Genomic DNA, 19,743 nt, shown 5'->3' with positions numbered 1-19,743 from the left:
ATGCTAAGATACTATTATACTTGAGCTACAAAGTACCTAATGCCAGCTAAAAAGCAGATGTGCTGGATTAGCTGAACCAAAAATATTGTAAGTTCAAGTTGCGTATTCTTCTCATACCATGTAGACATTTAACACAGAGCTGCAAACATTTAATTTTAACTCATTTTTATTGCACCTTGAAGCTATGTAGCTTGATAAGATTTTCAATGGCTAGAAACAAGTGCTTATTCTGCTTAAAAGCAACTGGGTGGTATAAAGCAATTTAACTAATGGGTCAAAAGATCTTAAAGATGTACAGAGTTTATTTTTGCCTTCCACAGCTTCAAACTTGTGAAGTTTATGGTTATAAATGTCACACTGTAGAAAAGTAAAACATGCTTCACACATCGGAGGTTATTTTTAAACTATTGATATTTGAAGGTCTTAGGATCTTGGGTGACAGAATAAACCCCAAAGGACATAAATCAGTGAAAAAGTTCAAATGATAACACAAGAAATATCAGATATCCTGTGGCCCTGTATTTAATCACATGGCTAGCACCATCAGCCATATTTTATGCTTGCATTGACCTATTCCATAGGTCAATAAAGACCCAATAAAGACTTACTGAAGTATCTACCTTACATGTTAATTTAAAAAAAAAAAAAAATAAGAGTGAAAATTTAATTCTTTAAATGTCAGTATTATTCAGAAAGTCTTATGGTGTGAGCTATTATTGCAAATAAGGTTTTGGAAGATTTTTTAAACTTGCTGTTGATTATGCCAGGGAAATGAATCGTTTCATTACCACTTCATTCTGTCGAATGGATAAGCACAACGCTGAACTTGTGTGCTGTTGTGTGCTGTGCTGACATCAGCCCCTTCTCAGTCTTCCACTAGAAGTTTTATGGCTCTGCTTTATAGAGAGACACAAAAAGCTTTTAAAGCAAGAGACTGTGGAACACAAGAAAAAAAAATACATCACTGAGTGGGCAAAACCAAGCAGCAAATATATTGGCTAGATAAATAACGTAGGTTTACTGGTACTTTCCTCGGGAACAGCTGGGTACCAAGTCGTGCAAGCGGTAGCAACGTGGGCTTGGCGTTCAAGGCGTTCGACTGGCTCCTCTTTGAACATATGCCCTTTCAAGTGAAATTAATCAATCTCTTTATCACTCCTGCAGCATCTGGAGCCATAATCATTACCCAACTGCTGAGAAAGAAATGAAACCACTAATCGCACGGGGAGTAGGGCTTAGTGTTCAGAGCAGGAAAGTTTTTATTAAGTTCTAATTTGAAAAGTGATTTTTCATGGCTAGCCTTCCAGGACACGCCACACAAAAGCAGGATATACTACAGCAACTGCCTACAATGTATCCCCCAGCACACACAACCAATATATTTAGAACTACTATAATGAGGTTTTAACGTGCTTTTCCAAATTTAGCTCCATAATCCTAAATCACTGTTATACTCAAAAATGACGTGGAGATGCAGTTAACCATAAACTTCAAAAGGTCTCTAGAAGAAGAAACTGTAGAAGTCTACAAAGTGGTAGACACCAGACAGGGTAATCAACAGTAAGGACCAGATACTGCCTCTGGACTCACACACCATGCTCCTACTGATCTCATCGGACATTTTCTGCACAAGCTGAAGCCAATATATTTGAGATTCTATTAAGCAGGCATTTCATCATATCTATCAACCAGCTGAAGGTGATTAAAATAAGCCATGCGAGCCCTATGTCAATAGTCTGGATTACCATGAGATATCCCTCAACCCTTCTAACTTCTCCATTTCATTTTCCTGGCTTATGCTACTCACATTTTTCAAAGAGAGAAGAATTGGAAAAAAAAAAAAAAAAAAAAAAGACAATATTGATGACAGCAGGACTATTCCCATATGTATCAGGAAAAAAAATATAGGGAAATACAGGTACCAGTGGGTAGACTACCTAAAACTTGTGGCCCTAGAAATACTCAGCTGTATTATCTACTTAGGGATCTCTAGTAGAGACCTTAGAGTTTTATAGTACAATTTCGTTCATGTTCACCCACAATACTTCTGCTCTAGGTAATAGCTAAATGAGGAAGTGATTATCCTTATATACTGAAATCATGAAGCTCTTATTCTGGCTCAAGATATAATTATTCAAAATAAATAATAATAATAATAATAATTTAAAAAACACCATGGGGTTCTGAAAAAGGGCAGTAGAATAATTAAATCTAGTACCCTACTGAAACAGGCTGAAAACTTGAGCATCCATTTTTAATGTTCCATCTATATGTAACAACAGAAATCTTTCCAACAGCTGCATTCAATTAAAAAAATATTAACCCCAAGGAAGAAGTACAAAAACATCCCCATCTGTTTTTCTTGCCACTCACTGTGCTTCTTTTGTGAGTGAAATATGTACAACAATACAATCCAACAAAGTTGAATGAAAAGTACTACAATTCCAATAATAAGCTATCCTTTTTCTTTTAAATGAACAATTTAAAAGAAACCACTTTTGCAGATTTTCCCCTGTGACCCACAGCTCTGTTCCCATAGTAACTACTCAGTAAAGAAAAGGATAAGATGCCTAACTTATACTTTTCCCAATACCAACAAATAAGAAAAAAAAAAAAAAGAAAAAAAAGAAAAACACCTTATTCTCAAAAACTATTATTCTCAGGGAGGGAAGAGGGACATTTAAAGATTAGTGTGAATCTCCTGTGTAATCTAGTTTAAACCACCACCTACTGAACATTTGATTTTGGTTAGACAAAGATATTTGTTAAAGCACATAGTCTTCGTGTAAGGGAACTATTGAAATAGTTCTGTGAGCCCAACAATAACAAAATTACCAGGCACATGCTGTAAAAGCTTACATCTGAACTCAGCAAGCACAGCCTACCAGCCATGCTGCTGCACTGTGCTCCTTTCTGCTGAGGAGCTAGTACTATGCTCTTGGAGAAAAGCTGTAGAAAATGTTATTTTTAACATACGTTTCAGTTTAATTCCTCCTTGGCTTGACTTTTTAATTTCACTGATGCTCCATGTTTCTCATTGCTTGCACTAGTACGCTTTTTCTAGAAGTACATAGGCCAGTGATTCTTTTGCTAAATAGTGCCACCAAGAAGAATGTTTTGTTAGTGTCTGAGTCCCTACAGGAAACTAGAGCTAATAACAACACACTAAGTTTTACAGGCTAGGAAGAAAGGCACCAGTTTAAGCACCTCTACTGCTCTAACTATGCTTCCCACTCCCCTTTAACAGCTCAGACATCGCTGATGCTCAGTGCATTCCCTGCACTAACAGGCTGTTCGTCAGCCACATCACATACATACGCTGAGCTTCCAGTCCTGGGGGTTAAGGATAAATCCAGACCCACATCCGTGCCCCCAGAAGCTACAGTGGCAGGATGTAGGTGAATATGCAGTGGGCTGCTGTGGCACACTTGTCCAAGATGAGCTTCCAGTGCAGGAGAGGCTCTTCAGAAGCAATTGGGCTCCTCTTGGGTACATATGTCCAGTTCCCTGACAAATTCACCAGTATTTATTGCCTGAGGACACAAGGTCTCCAGCAATATTGAAATGTGTCACCCACATAAATATTTGTGCCATCTTTGCAAAGGTTTAATAAAGTAAGCCCAGAAGATGCGCCTCCACAATTCCAAGACTAGTTGGATTTAACTGCTGAAGAAATGATACCAGATGAAGACACCATGCTGGAAGAATTGAAATAAGCATGAGGTGCAGCAGCAGAACAGAATGTAATAAAATTTAGAAGTGCATGGAGGAGAGAGATGAAAATGTGTACAGGAAAGGGTATGGAATAATGAGGACATAAATCCAAATATTTAGCAATATGAAAATATTGCACTCCATTTCATGGAAATACAATATTAGCTTTGAGGCCACCCTTAAATCTTCTCAAGTATCAGTGACTGAGATCAGCCAGCATATTAAATTTTGCTGCAAGTGAAATTTTGCAAAACAACTTTGTTAAAGTTCTAAATATCATTGATTCAAAAACATTCTGCAGAAATAAAATTTATATTGTCCACTAAAGTACGTTCTTTGCGATGAAGCGTTTTAGACCAATGAACTGTTTTCAAATTATTGTGTTGATTTTTATATATTTAAAGTACTTTTTAAATGGCTATTTAATGAAAATATACTACAAGATTAAAAACTAAACTACTTCAAATTGAACTGTTCATTACAAAGTGTTCAAAACCAGTAGCATCTATTTGATTCTGAGATGTATTAAGCCAGACACTTCTAATTAAAATTGTAAAACATCAATGGGGAAAATCTCATCTGAGATTCGATACAATTCTGAGGACAACGTTTAAAGGTAAAATTATGAAAGCTTATGAGTCTAGGGCAACTTTTTAACTGTCCACTTTATGGCAACAATCAGACTAGTTTTAGAATGGCAGTTAATAAATTATTTTTTTAAAAAACTTATAAATAGTTGATATGACAAGATTGCAACCCATAAACAAAAAGAACCACTGCTGTCCTAAACTGTTAGGATACTGAAGAAGTTTAGAATCATTCAAAATTTGGTCACATGGAGGCTAAATTTCCACTTTAATTTTTCCACTGGAAAAGAAGTAGGATTTGTTGCAGTGCTATCTTCAAATATCTTTTCAGTAGCTTGGAGACCCACTGCCCTTTGAAGATCTGGGCTCCTTTTAACATTTGTTGCATGTAGGTATAAGTTTGTCTTTTAACACACAAGGTCAAAGACACTTCCAAACCAGCACTTGGCATTCCTGAAATTAAGACCTTGGGAAAGGGTATTTCATGGCAGCATTATCTGAGAACAGACAAGAAAAGATCTTTTTCATCTTGGTCCTCACTGGTTCACCCACATTCACTAGTAGTTCAAAGGTTCCTCCACATTAGAACATTCTCTGAAAAGTTCATTTCACATCTTTTCCATTATAGATTGTCTCAGAAGAAAGTCTAATGATCAAAATCATTTGCTAGCCCTATTTTAGGAATCACTTTCAAATACGGGTAATAACTCTCAACCAAAGAAAGTTTCCTGTGCTCACCTGGGGCAATACAACTTAGAGCTCACCACACCTATCTCCCAGAAGCCCACATCACCGAAAGATTAATGGTTTCTTCCTCAGGTAAAATCTCTCCGCTATGATCAGCTGTATTACATATTCATTTGCCAGGCTGGTATCTCGCTATCAGTGCTCTTCCATTCATAACAGGGAGCATGTCCCTGCTGGGCTAAATCCCCACCGTGATTCATTTTGTGGAGAGAATTATTGCTGAGGAAGTCACTGGGATGCCACATCTGGGTTTCTAATATTCCTCTTCCCCCTTTCATAGTATATAGAGTATTATTTCCATGCTAAATAGTATTTTAGCAAAATCAGAGAACTTTTTCCTAAAAATCAAAACAGTTTCATCCTACAAAAACATATTTTCAAGTGTTCCCTTTATTTAAAAGGGCACGTCACTGCTTTAGCTCCATTAACCACTTCTATGGCATATGCCTTTATCCCTTTCATTTCTGTTCATATTTCAGGGAAAATAATCAATGCACTGTTACTGATGTGTAAGTTTATGGAGGAACTGAAGTCATCATTAGTGATGGTGAGCCTGCAACTTGCCAATGTAGTAACGGCAGGCATCTCTGCAACTGGCTGTATTTTCAGCATTTTGTAATCCTAATTATCAGCTCCTTGAGTGTCAGGCACCTCAAGTATTTTAGACTTAATTTAAATTTTAGAGCTCATTTGTATAGATTTCCTCAAAATTAAAAAAAAATAAAAATAAAATCATATTGTGGATTCACATATATGTCAATATTCCATTTAGAGTTTTAAAAGCTTCATTCACCACCAAGACAAACATATTTACGTTACACCAATTCTAGGCATTTTTAGGAACATTCAAGAGTTGAATAAAAATTAACGTGGTGAAATATGCAAATTTTTAATTAGGTATTGCATTAAACAATATTAATTTACAAGGGTTTAAATCCAATTAAGTCTTCTCCAGATTATATCACTAAAATTGCTTTGTTAGTTACCAAGTGTTGGAAAATTATTCAGCTCTTTAAGGTTGTTGAGTAATTTAATTGGTATAATTATTGCTTTCATGGTTAGGCTGGTGGTCACAAAATAAGTATCTGACAAGTAATGTCTGGAAACCAAAAGATACAGTGTAAAGATATTTAGATATTACTATATCATCTCTATAAAACAAGAGCTAAAAATAAATTGTTTTAAGGCAGGCCACAAACAAGTAAAACACAAGAGAGAAGAGTATGTATAAACTATCTCACACTGCCAAGTTCTTGAACTTTAGAAAGACTGAGCCTGGGTCTTTGTTTTTGTTTTTTGTAGATGCAGTGATTTTGGTACAATTGCTGTAACAAGTCCGTCAAGCCAAGCATGAATATGTATGAGCCTTTATTAGATACAGCCAAGGATTTGTGGAAAAAAAGGCCTGCTTTATGAGCTTCAGTGCTGATGCACTGCCTTTTTATTTGTTTTTGTTTTTAATATAGCACATATAAATTCATATTCCTCAAGCCAAAGCTTTCACTAACATGCTTTTATTTAATTATAAAGCATGGCATTTCAATAAGGTGTTGAATTCCTCTACAGCATGTAACTCGCCATGCTTGCAAAAGACAACTCAGGATTTAAAAACAAAACAGATCACCACCTTTCTCATTAGGGATTGCTCATTAGAACCTTTCATTAGAAAAAAAAAAAAAAAGCAACTGCAGGTTTGCTTTCTATCGGAAAGAATCTGCTCGGTTTTGACATTAAAATTACTTAATTTTAGGTTCCTTGTGCTGTGCTTTTTACTTCTTTTTTCCCCTCTCAATTGGGCACACAAGTCCTCAAAATACAGGGTGATTTTTTCCTGTTACCTATACTACAGAGCTCATTAGGCCATGCTGTAAATCACAAGGCTGTTTTATTATTAATATCGTGCCACAAGAGGTTGTGTTAACCCCTTTAACTACCTGGGTCCACCTGTTTCCATTAAAGTTACTATCCCCATCTCCCCAAAACTTATCTCTGCAATCTTTTGAAAGAAAAATACACCTTCATTGTTCTTTTTTTTTTAGCTACTGTTAATCACAAAGGAACAACATACAAAACCAAGCCATGTATGCCACTCCAATGTCGGACTATTTACAATTTTTGAAATTAATTTGAAGGTCACTGCATTTTCTTTTGATATGCGTGTTCCCAGATGCCACAGAAATGAAATTTGCACTACATACAGTAAAATTATCAAAATAATGCCATTATTTCTTCCGCCCTGACTATAGGACACCTAGCTCCATTTTACCAAGATCTTCCCCAAACGAGTAACTGTTCAAACTGTTGAGAAAAATCTCAGCCAGTTTTGTTATTACCTAGAATAACTGTAAAAAATAGTTTCACAGTTTAGAAAAGCTGATTCTTCACTACTGCTGCAGAGTTAGTTTAGGGGCTTCATATATAACACTGTTTCATTAACAAAAGAAGCGTTTGGTGTAAACATATCATTCATTTCAAACTAGAAATGAATGTTTTAGTATGGGACTTATTTAACTTTTAAACTAATTTTCAACAAAATAATAAGAAAATTAAACAAATTGTTCACCAATATAAAGAGATGCAAATTTAACTGGGGAAAGAAAGTCTTTGTTTGCCATGGCACAATACACCTCAGAACTTAAGAGAAGTAGAACTGCACTGAAGGGCACAATTTGTCTTAACAATTCTGGCTTTCAAAGCTTGTTCGGAAATCACATCTATAACAGTGAACTGGAGGAAGACAGAACTGCTCCAAGAAAGGACGAACCTCTCTAAAAAAAAAAAAAAAAATATATATATATATATATATGTATGTATGTATGTATATAAGTGCCCTGGTTTCAGCTGGGATAGACTTAATTTTCCTCCTAAAAGCTGCTGCAGTGCTATGCTTTGGATTTGGAATGAGCATAATGTTTCAGCTGCTGCAGAGCAGGGCTCACCTAGAGCCAAGGACTGCTCAGCTTCTCGTGCTGCCCTGCCAGCCAGGGGCTGGGGGTGCCCCAGGGGCTGGGAGGGGACACAGCCAAGACAGCTGACCCAGGCTGCCCAAAGGGATGTCCCACAACTGCTTTTATCTCAACCCATGACTTTTTAATTCTTTTTTTCCCCCCAATTCTCTCCCCTATCCCACTGAAGAGCAGGAATGAGCGAACGGCCGTGTGGTGCTTAGCTGCCTGCTGGGTTAAAGAGTAACAAGGGGAAAATCATTTTTCCATGAAGTTTAACTGCTCTGTTGCTCAGTCATAAAAGGCCAAATCTCAAAGGTATCCTGGGCAATGAAACCCCTAGTTCAGTTGCATATTTCTCATGGAGTATTTTCTTTTACTTGAATTCCTTGAATTTGCCAATCTTTCCATTTCATTGAACAGTATTTGCTGTTGTGTTGTGCTACAAAATAAACATCCAATGTGTCATGCTTGGTTTTGTGCATTTATGTTGTACCATTTACCTCCTCCCTGTAACTCAATTGCAGTGTTGTCAACATGTGTTCAGAAAACTTTGCAAACATGTCCTCAGTTTTGAACATTCCAATACTGCATGTATGCAATCTGCCTGATGAATAAAGATAATTCACTACATGTACCAACAAAATATTAGTTAGGAATAGATGAACCAAGAGTATGGACTTGTGACTGTCCATTCTGAAAGACACCGGTGTACCCTCTTCATTCAATGGAGCAAAGAAAAGTATTGCATACTAATGAAGCAACATTCAAATGATGCTATCAGAATCTAGCAAAAATCCTACTCTTAGATTAAAAACATTAAGGAATCCAGAGTTATATTCTAGAGCCACTCTGGTGCATACCTCAATGAATTGCTATTTTGAAGTAGAGATGAAATCCCCATTTTTTAGTTAAAAAAAAAAAAAATAGAATAGAAGGCATTATCAGGCTTTTTAAATTTCTTACTGAGCTATAACAGAATGAAGAGCACTCCATTCTCAACCTCAGGAAATATCTAGTAGATAGCTGATATATCTCTTTCCTACCTGTTTTCCAGACAAACTGATGACCTCTCCTGGCTTCCAAGTCAGCTGTTTGCAACATTAAGAAAACAAATAGAAGGAAGGACTTCCCCAGGCTCTGCCATGCCCATTGAGGAGAAACCCAGTTCTGTTGTAGAAGCATAATTCAGATAATTCCGTTTCTGGTCTTCTTCAGTCCTAGAATTAACCAAAATTTTAAAAAAAGAAAGAAGTCACTAAATGTTCTTAACAAAGCTCTTAACAACCTCCCAATGCAAATAAATGGCCCTTCTTTTGTCTTTTAACCATTCCATGCATGAATATAAGATACACAAAGGCAACACGAGAAATACCCCAGGAAAGGCAGGGAAGCAAGGCACTGCTCATTAGTGATGAACCAGCCTGGAAGGGAAAACTAGAGATAACTCAGGGATTTCTTTGGAGTTTGGGACTTGCATTTACGACCCTGATCTTTGAGGTCCAGAGCAACAGCCGGTTACTCTGGAGAGGTCTCACTGGCTAAGAGATTTTAATGAAGCTCTCCACCACTTCAGATGAATAGCAGAGCCACATGGTGAGTGAGAAAGGAATGTATCGAGTCCAGTATAGCTGGAGCACTTTCATATCATACAGCTCATTAAAATAATCACTGCGCAACATCGGAAGCAAGAATGTTTCTGTGGCAGAGTATCAGGGTCTCCTGCATAAAGCACGAGCCCAACCTCTTGATGCCTGCTTCAGTGAACATTGAAATTGTTCACATACACCAGAAAAGCTCCAAAACACGAGAGAATAAGAAAGGCGCAACAAAACCAAATATTGAAACTCCTGATTCAACGTGGAAATTTAAATCACTATTTCTCTCATCCTACAAATAGACTAACTAGGCACTTATTTATGCAGGGCTATTTTTGTCGTTTGTTTTACATGGTTTGAAGATATTTTGAATCCATCCACATTCAAATGGAAAAAGTTCTGATCTCTCAAAAAACGCTGGCGCATGGTACTTGCCACGCTAAACAATAGCTAGTCTCTCATGTCAATTTATATATCAAATTTTTCTTGTGTAATACCTTTTGTATTTATACTATGTTTAAATTCTCAAAATTTTTCTGCATGTTAGTATTTAATCCTACTTTTACAGGTAAAAATGCCACATTCATATTAGAGTTAGCAGAGATAACACCTGTCTTCAAGATTGGTCTTCACTTGCGTAATCTTGGTGATTTTCATTAAAATTATCAGTTATTAGAAGTTTAGCCCAGAAAATTCCATTACATTCCTAACCTTATGAAATGCAACATTGTCATAATACATAATACACAGCATTGTTCTTGATAAGAAACTGGAGATAAACCTGAAAATAGTACATACTGAATAGATGGTGAAACTTAATTTCAAGCTGCATTTAAATTACTTTGAAACAGTTTCTATCACGATAAGTTCATGCAATTAAATACAATCAGATATTGACTAACTATGGTGGAGGATACAATGTTATATCTGTTATCTGGGTTAGTTCATTCTTACATTTCAGATGAACAGCAAACGGTAAGGCCTGAAAACCCATCAAGTTGACCAAATATCGCAACTCAGGCAATGTTAACAGACTTATTGTATTTCTCACGTCTGCTAGGTTAATTTAGCATTTCACATCTGATTCAGAACACTGGCTGTGGAATCCCACACAGGCCAGAAGCGAAGCTCTGAAACCTTGAGCATCCTTCAGAACTGAGATGCAGAAGACATTCCTCAGAGGAAAGATGTTACCCCAATGCAAACAGAGTAGAGAAGTCCTTCAAAGAGAAGGGGGCCTTCAGGCATCCTGCAGGTAATCTTTCTGCCCATTTCGATGGCTGCTCACCTCACACAGAAGAGCTGAGGAGGAGCAGCTCCTCCAGTGTCTTCAGCATTGCAGTTACCATGTATGACGGGCAAAAAATGAAGTCACCAACTTTCTGTCAAGGGAAAGAGAAGGAATAAGTGACACTGACTTCAACACTGTTCGCACCCCAAAATGCAATACCAGCAAAGAAATTGTTCAGATGCTCAGCTTCATGTGCTGAATCGGAGCCAGCATGCCCAGCCCTGGGCAGACAATACTCCTCTGAATTGCAGGGCAGCTCTCCAACTCCTGGAGAACGCAGTAAAAATCATGTCCTGAACAGGTCAGGGCATGAAATGGGCATGTCCAAAGAAACTTCCCATAACAGCTAATAACGATGCTGAGATTTTTAATGAAGCTCAAGTAGAGCTAATCAGCAGCTTTCTAAATACACTGCCATCTTCTCAGCATTCAAAGGGTCGGTAAACAGCAGTAAATCCCTGAGAGCAGCAGACTCCTGCCCAAAACGAGGGGTTTCACATATGTTCATGCTTTGGACAAGACTACAAAGATAACTGGCTGCTGCTCCCCATGGAGCAAGAATGGAGATTACATTAAGTCAGAAAAAAAAACAGAAATAAATTAGACACCACGAGACTGATTCTAATCTCACCTACCCCAGCAGGGCTCAGCAGAGCCCACTGATTTACACCACAGTAAGCACAATAAAAATTTGTCTGTATATCTAGGTTTGTATAACACAATTTGGAACAGTAGCTGTTCTGTCCTGATATGATAAAAAATTATTGCACAGGCAACATATGCTATCTACAGAAACATGAATAAATTACATTATGAAGGCCACCAACACTTCACATCAAATTTAGTTACAGTATATCTCAGCTCCCAAATGTGTCAGCATGGCTAGCTGTAAACTGGCAAACAGAGGAAAAAAATGAGAAAGAAAAAAAAAATGAAACTTACATTTTAAAAATTGACTTTACCAAGACTACTCATGATTAAATTCATGCAACTGCTTAAATATGTTCATGATGTGTTTTACTCAGAAACTCATCATACTCTTCCAAAAGCGATTATCTGGATGTACTCAGTATCCTTTATCATACAACCCTGGCCAAGTGATCATCTGCACTAATGGATTCTCATGAAATTAAATAATAAACTGTTGTTTGAAGGATTAAACACAAGAATCCCTTTAGTTTTGTTTGGTTTGTATGGAATCATGTTCAGAAAAACAAGGGTAAAGTGCATTACGTAAAATGGCTGGGAATACACAGGCAGTCTTGAAAAAAACATATTCAAGTTTTCTAGTCATTATGGCAAATACATTTGCATTTTCTTATTCACTGCTAATTCTCTTAACGACAGGATGGAATAAAACTAGTTTAAATTGTAGACTTCCATGTAGAAACCTATATTTCTGCAGAAAACAAGGCACTTGAACAGTGTCAAAGTGCTATAAATAAACAAACACGCAGATCACAAATAAATATCTTATTTCTAAAATGATCAAAATTTAATTTCCCTTTCCACATCAGCAAAACACCCTGGTCTAATCCCTGCTCAGCTGGGGAGGAAAGGAGCCTCTGCAAAACTTTTCTTGTTTTCCAGGCACTGCTCAGACAGGCACGAGCTACGGCTGAGCACCGTGAGGCAGATGTTTCCAAGTGACAGGCTCTCTGCTAATCCCACAAACATCGGGGTTCTCAGAAGCATCCAGCACCGACAGACAAAAGATTGATGGCCTAATTTTTCCTCCCCAGTCTGCACACACCACGCTGTCAAGCAGGGACCAGTCGCTGTTTCGGCGAGTTTCCACAGGACGAGACATTTCTTCAGGCTCTCTGCGTTGTTTCAGTGGTTCAAGACGATTCAATCTGGCTCTGCTCCAACGTGGGCTTATGCAGTATTTATAAGTCAACTTAGAAAAAAGATCAGCCTAAACTGATCCAAATGTAAGGCATGGTTTCAGCCTTGTCATACATCAGTTAAATTCCCCCCGTGTTTCCTGGGAGTTGTGGTCTTCCACATCACAGGTACATCCAACCTATTTTTTTTTTATTTTTTTTTTTGGATAAGAAGGGGATGCTTACAAGGACACCTGGGTAGCATTCTCCATTTAAAACACACAACGCAATTAGAGACATCCCAAGCACTAAGCAGAAACAACAACAAAAGAGGTTGCAGCTCTTATGTCTGGCTATAAATCGTTTAGCAGATGTCTAGCACAAAGATAGGCATCATTAATCATGAATAAATTTTCTTAATGTAAATCTAAGCTGTAATTATGTAACTTTGCCTATTTCACACAGCAGACTCATTGCTTGTGATATCCCTGGATAACTTGAATGTTTGCAGCATACTCTTTATCCTCAGATACCTGTAAAATCCGCCTTGCCTTCCAAGAAAGCTGTTACCCAAGAAAATAACTCTGTTCTGTCCTAAAGCAGCATGCTGCCCTTTGTTTATTTATTTATTTAATGATGAACATGTATTTACACTAAACTGCCTTTACTACCCTACAGAAAACAAACACCACATTTTTCTGCTGACACATCTGGATTAAAACAGGCTTCTAGTTAAAATACAGGCACCCTAATTCCTAGGGCCAGCTGTGTCAGAAACCTGTCAAAAAAAAAAGGTGAAAAGTCACCTAAGGTCATGCTCTGACACTAGTACTTAATTCTGCAAGCTCTCCCATTGATTTCAGGAGAGAGACTTTGCATAAAAGGGAGCAGTAGCTCGATTATTATACCTCTACTTCTTTATTTGTAAGATGCAGTTAAGAATATTTAATCTCCTTCCAGGAGCATTTCAGAAAATCCTGGCTAAAAACATGCAGTATGAATGAACTAAACTTTTGTCCTAAGTGATCACTCAACAGGAATCAAAGTATTAAGCTCCATAATTCTTTGGTAGTTTGCTCCGGTAACTGTAAGAGTGAATAATGCCTGGAAGAACATCTGGTGTTCACACATCTGCACACAGAAGATAACCACAAACAAGCAGCAGACGGTCTAAAACAGCCTGCTCCGGGCTGGGAGTAAGCCTGCCTGCATGCTGCTGTGTTTTGCTGCCTGTTTGTGCCCGTGCCTCAGTGCCGATAACCAGCCCAGCATAGGACAGAGCAATGGAGAGCAGAGCCCATGTGAGATGGGGCTGCTGGAGAGGTAACGGAGAAAGCTGCAAGGGGAGCAGGCTCCTCCTGTCCCCCCGTCCAAGCTGAGCACATGTTCCAGCTGGTCCCTTCTCACATGTAACCATTAACAACTTTTCCCAACATCTAGCTGTGAAAAGCTTGGTAGGCAGGCTCTAGCTTTACTCGCCCTGTTTGACAGTACAATTATTTTGGTGATCTCCATAGTCAAATTGTATGAGTCCTAATGATTTGATCATTTTCCTTCTATTCAACAATTTCTAGTCTCAAAGTTACAGAAGATGCCAGGGATTAAAAGCAAGAATATGAAGTTACTGCCAATGAATTGCTTCTTGACTTGCATTGATTTCTTTGGGGGTAAAAAACAGGAATCCTAAGTTTTCTTGCTTTTTGTTTATGTATATCCTAAAAACGTAACAAAGGCAGGTTTGAATTTAGAAGTTTAATTATAAACTTAGCCAAGTGGATTATAATGAAAGATGTTCTAGCAAGGGAGCTCAAACTGATGCATTATGACTACATTAAAGAAAACACCAGAGAATAGACTTTCCATCAGTAGAATGACTTTAATTAAAACAGTGATCGAGCAGAACTGTTCTGTGAAATGGCACTTCTGGTACATCTCGTTCACGCTAAGTACCTCCAGCGTACTCTATGGAAAGGCACTTGACTTTCAGTAACAAAGTAGACGTGATTTCACTGTGCTGACGAACCTGGTTCAGGAGATGGGTTGCAGGCAGCCCAAGCAAACCTGGCTTCGCTTGGACACAGCCCATAGAGCTAACGCTCTGCTAAAGGAGACTTTGGAGTCAAGGGCCACAGGATTGTGAAAGGCATGGTCCTGACCCTCCCCAGGTGCACAGCCACGTGCTGGCTCTCCCCAGAACCAAGGAGCATGCCGACATTTCCTTCCACAAGGATCATTTGCTGTGTCATCCAGCACGCAAATGTCCAAATGCTAGCCAAGCCTTGGACTTTTCGATGGTATTTAACTGCCATGGACCCTTTGGTGCTCTCGTCATCATGTCTTAGAGCTCAAAGTAGACTAATTTACCTTCACAAATGTTCTTCGAACTATTATCATACTCCTCACAGCAGGAACAAGCACAGAGCAATTAAGATCAAAATGCTCAAGACTGTCGATAGGTTTCTCTTGTGAACTCAGCATTGATTTTTTTCTGAGCAGCAGAACACAGAAAGTGTCCAATAACTTTTCAGTAACCTTTTCACACTGCTTGTGCACTTTCATACACTTAATTAAATACTAAGATTGGCTGCAGCAGGTCAAACCAAACTTCTGCAAAGTCCTAGATCCTGCCTCCGACGAGGACCCAATGCCAAATGCCTAGGGTGCAGCATAAGAACTGAGCGTGCATAAATAACAGTTCTCATTTTACTTGCCCAGTCTCCAGCAATTTACAGCTCCCACATCTCCTGAGTCACAACCAAGCAGATCTTTGCATCCGACAGCCCTCAGCAGAGATCTCCCCTTAAAACTTATGGCACCAGCCCTGAACCCATGCGCGCTTTTAGCACCTGCACGCGGGTGGCTGCTCACGGCATGCCTGCCAGCCAGCGCTGCAGAGCACAGTGTGGCAGAGAGCTCCATGAGGCTCTCATACCGTGGCGTGTCCTCTCCACAGCAGAGAAACTTTATAGCTGTGGGGTAACAGAAGTTTCTTTTTATTTATTTTTCATTGGTTAGAGAAAACTTTGAGTCTGTTATCAATATATTATTCTGCTGTAGCTTTCATCACTGGCAATGGATGAACTAAGGGTCCTGTCAAACCCAGCTGTATCTAAGAACTGCAGTCACAGTTGCGCGGGTCTTGGATTGCTGTTAAATTGCAATTAGGCAGACAAAGAGAAAGGGAGCTGGCACTGCTTTCAACACCATTTCAGTAAATGCAAGTTGTTGTTCAAAGAGGATTATCCTCACTTTACTGGCGAAACATTGCATATAATGCACGTTCAGCACTATAACACCATTTGAAAACTAGTATTTCAAATTATTTCCCTTTAACAGGCAAACCTGGAAATCAGACTCAGCAGAGAGCAAACTCTCTACTTTAGCAGCATGACCGTTCCTGCTGGAAACAACAGAAAGCTTCAAAGTCACCAATTACAAGGCAACAGAGTTAAAAAAAAAAAAAAAAAAAAAAAAAAAAAGAGAAAGAAAATACCTCACAACCTCTGCTGCACTAACAAACGAACAACGGCAGATTTTCCTAGCATTCCCATTAAAGTGCTTTCAGTTCAGAGAAATTAAATTGCTTTACTGCAGCGATTTCCTTTTGCATTCTGTTATTACTTTATGTTATTTGACATTAATAGGGCATCGCAGGTTGCAGGTCAGGGTTTTTTTTCCTCCTTATTGGAATGTGGCCACCACACAGAGTTTATCAATCTTAAACACAAGGTCAAAATAATACAATCAGGTACCACATGGCACATGAGCTCGGCGAGGACCTCAGCTCCAGCTAGCAGGGGAAGGGCCATCAGCTCCCTCCTCCTTCCAGACCCCAGCTCCTGGTCTCCCAAGCACCAAGAGCTGCAGGATGAGACCCCATGGCCACGGCCAGAGAGCTTTCCTCATTGTTCAGGGGGCTGTACAGGTGACACAAGGGGATGGCCACCTCCACAAGATTTTGGCCAGGGATATCAGTCACTGTGATAAGGCTCACAAAGCTTTCCTGCAAAAAGACTGGTTGAATCCTCGCCACAGGACTGGCATATCTGAGGCATCTCTATGATTTTATGCAATAGCCAGAGCAACTGAGTGCATATACACACACCTAAGCATCTGACAAAACAAATTAACTAGATGCAGGCAGGAAAATGTTACCATTTCAACTTGTTATTCAGTTCAGTGCTTGGTCACGCAGCGGTGACTACAGCTAAAGTTACCCTGATACACAGCCTGCTCTCATACACACACATTCAGAGGGTGAGCTCAATACCTCCTCAATGTACAAAATTTTCCTTCTGCTGTTGCACTTACATTAAGAATCATTTGTTCCCTACAATATCTACACCTCTGTTTGGATATCTAGTCACTCCTATTTTGCTGTTTGCACTACCTAGCTTTGGTCTATGTGCAAATGAGCTAATTTGAACAGATACACATCCATAAGATAAATTTTGTTTCAAAAACTCATTTCCAAAGTGCTGAAATAAACATTTATTCCAATGCATCCTCTGTCATCAGCTGCTTACTTCAGTACACCAAAGTACAAACCTAAAGGAAAGGAGAAAACGGAGCGCGATGCACACAGCGTAACACTCCAAAAACTCGCGGGCGCTGCAGAGGAGCAACTGTTAATCAAACACTGAAAGAGTGGTTCTTCATTTCCTGCCAAACATTGCCTGTGAAGTGCTGTGACGGAATCTCCTACAGCATAGCCTTCATTATTTCTACAGGGGGAAAAGAAAAGTGAAAGCTGGGTCTCACGTAAGGATACATACTATAAACAGTTACAGCTACAGCTGTCCATGTAGGTTCACGTTGTGTGATGCCTTGCTACTAACTCCTTCATTTTCCTTCCATCTGCTTTACAATGGACCTCCATTCATTGGTGCAAATTGGCCTGGACAGACCATAATAAACAAAGGGGTTAAGAGAGAAAAAAAAAAAAAAAAGGAAAAAAACCACACATTTAAAAAAAAGATACAGTGAAGGCTGAACACTCAGGAAAAAAAAAAAAAAACATTAGAAAAACTGGCATTGGCATAAGGAACTCTGCTTCTACAGGCTGCTTCTGAACATATGCACAGATGCCAGTGTGCACACAGCACTCTGAAACCAACTTTGGGAAGCTGCTATACAAATTTAATCCTACACATTAAGAGTAACACAATGCAAGTCATGGCTTGCAACAGAAACGGGACTTGTTTTTAGACAGAATTTGTTTTCAGAAATGTGCAAGCTACTGCTTGCACCAAACTTCCTCATGCCACTGGGTCTCCAGGGAAAGGCTTTCACAGAACTCATTTCCCCACCTGCAGCAACAATACCCAAGAAAAATGTGCCTCCATGGAAGATGCACACCACAGTCAAGAGCTCACATCACATCACATCGCTTCCTCCAGAGTGGAAGAAATGCCAGGTATATGCTGTGGCTCGGAGCGTGGTATTAGAATGCATGCCTGAAACTCAGTTGCTCCCAGGCACTTTAGGAGCCACAGAACAACCAGTTGTAGGAATAAGTTTCTCATACAGAAGCCATCAATAATATCTGCACTTTTATAGAATGGCTTGGGTTGGAAGGGACCTTAAAGATCATCTAGTTTCAGCTTTATCTAAGAATGAACTTGCTTTCACCCCAAGATTAATTGCGCATGACAACAAAAATACCAAATTGCCACAAAGGCAGTTAGAATATCACCCTTTCAACAAATTGGAGCAATCAGTTAGGCAAGGCTTGATATCTATTTAAAAATTTTCTTACCTTTCTTTCCCTTTTTTTTTCTCCTGCAGCTAGTTATAGTCGCTCACTGTACTTTATCACATTGGAAAGTCTACTCTCTTTAGGGTGAGAAATATTTGCCCTGAACACAACATAATATGATTCACACAGGGGTCCCTGACACTATTGCAGTTTTGATATGAAAAGATAATCATAATGATATCGACTGATAAAAGCCCTTAGTATAATATTATTCAAGCAAGGTCAATTGCCCGTGCAGGTTGTTCTTACTGGAGTTCATGTTACATCACTGGTCCCATCATCCTGACCTTCCCTGCTGTCATCCCCATTACAGTTCAATTAACAGAGGAGCCCTGCAGTGGCTTGATGAGCATCTGCTGCATCTACCTGGCAGTAATTCAATAAGGATACGCCATAGGAAGAGATAATGAGAAGTCAGCCCAGTTGTTCTGTTTCCCCTCAGGAGAGCAGATGAGTTTGGTTTATGGGAAGGAGCGTGACCTATGAAAATTATCAGTTAATTTCATATTTCATAGCTTCAGCATGCTACTGGTAACTTAAAATGTTCTCTGGTTTCTCTGGCTGCACAGTCCACAAGGGTCCAGAATCTGTTTTCCAGGTAGGTCCATGATTAGCAACATTTCCCACACTGAAAGGATATATTTTGCCAAAAATATTCTCTCTTCACCAATTCTACCAAAAGAAGGGGTCCCACTCATGCATTCTGCAGTGGCTGATTTGAGTTCAAAAATCAAGTGCCTGAGCATAGCAAATGAATCAAAACTACCAGCTACCTTACTGGTAGATTTGGCATCCCTTCGTCCCTTGGTCACTGTGAAAACTATTGGTGGAATATTTGAGAGATGTGTCTCTGTACTGTCTCCTGTAGAGCTTTCTCTTTCTCTCACATACTGCTATAGATCAAACAGCATTGGAAATGGCGAATTTCTCTGCCTCCACTCCTGAAATTTCCAATTTCTTCCATTATTTCCCCCATTTCTCCTTTAAGTACTAAAGACAAGCACATTTTTTTCTACACTGCTTCCAAACTTCGATCAATTCCTCTGTTGCCCATTTCCTTTGGTTCACTCCTCCCAAATAAGTGCTTACTGCCCTGACCACTATGAGTACCGCCATCGTTCCCTGTTCACTGGAGGACAGGATAATTCAGGTTGGCGGATCCCCACCTACCTCAGGAGGTCTCTAGTCCAACCTTCTGCTGAAAGTGGAATCAGGCAAGATGAGATAACAATGAATCACACAAAATACTACTCTACATCATCCTAGACTTTTTTTTG

The 19,743-nt window shown here is 39.1% G+C and overlaps 1 protein-coding gene across 8 annotated transcripts in view; it reads right to left on the bottom strand.

Moving 5' to 3' along the window:
• The window catches only part of THSD7B (thrombospondin type 1 domain containing 7B), a 395,835-nt gene that overhangs the window by 250,233 nt on the left and 125,859 nt on the right, over positions 1-19,743 (bottom strand). For all 8 annotated transcript variants that reach the window (XM_072040738.1, XM_072040735.1, XM_072040736.1 and 5 more), the window contains exons 2-3: positions 10,880-10,973; positions 9,040-9,213 (exon numbers count right to left, since the gene is read on the bottom strand). In XM_072040738.1, the coding sequence (XP_071896839.1) occupies positions 9,040-9,178 (139 nt within the window). In that variant the 5' untranslated portion in view covers positions 9,179-9,213; positions 10,880-10,973. The remainder of the gene's footprint in view (positions 1-9,039; positions 9,214-10,879; positions 10,974-19,743) is intronic.

Source organism: Anas platyrhynchos, chromosome 7 (genome assembly GCF_047663525.1).
Source record: "Anas platyrhynchos isolate ZD024472 breed Pekin duck chromosome 7, IASCAAS_PekinDuck_T2T, whole genome shotgun sequence".
NCBI lineage: Eukaryota > Metazoa > Chordata > Aves > Anseriformes > Anatidae > Anas > Anas platyrhynchos.
This window is presented reverse-complemented; position numbering and strand designations above follow the sequence as displayed.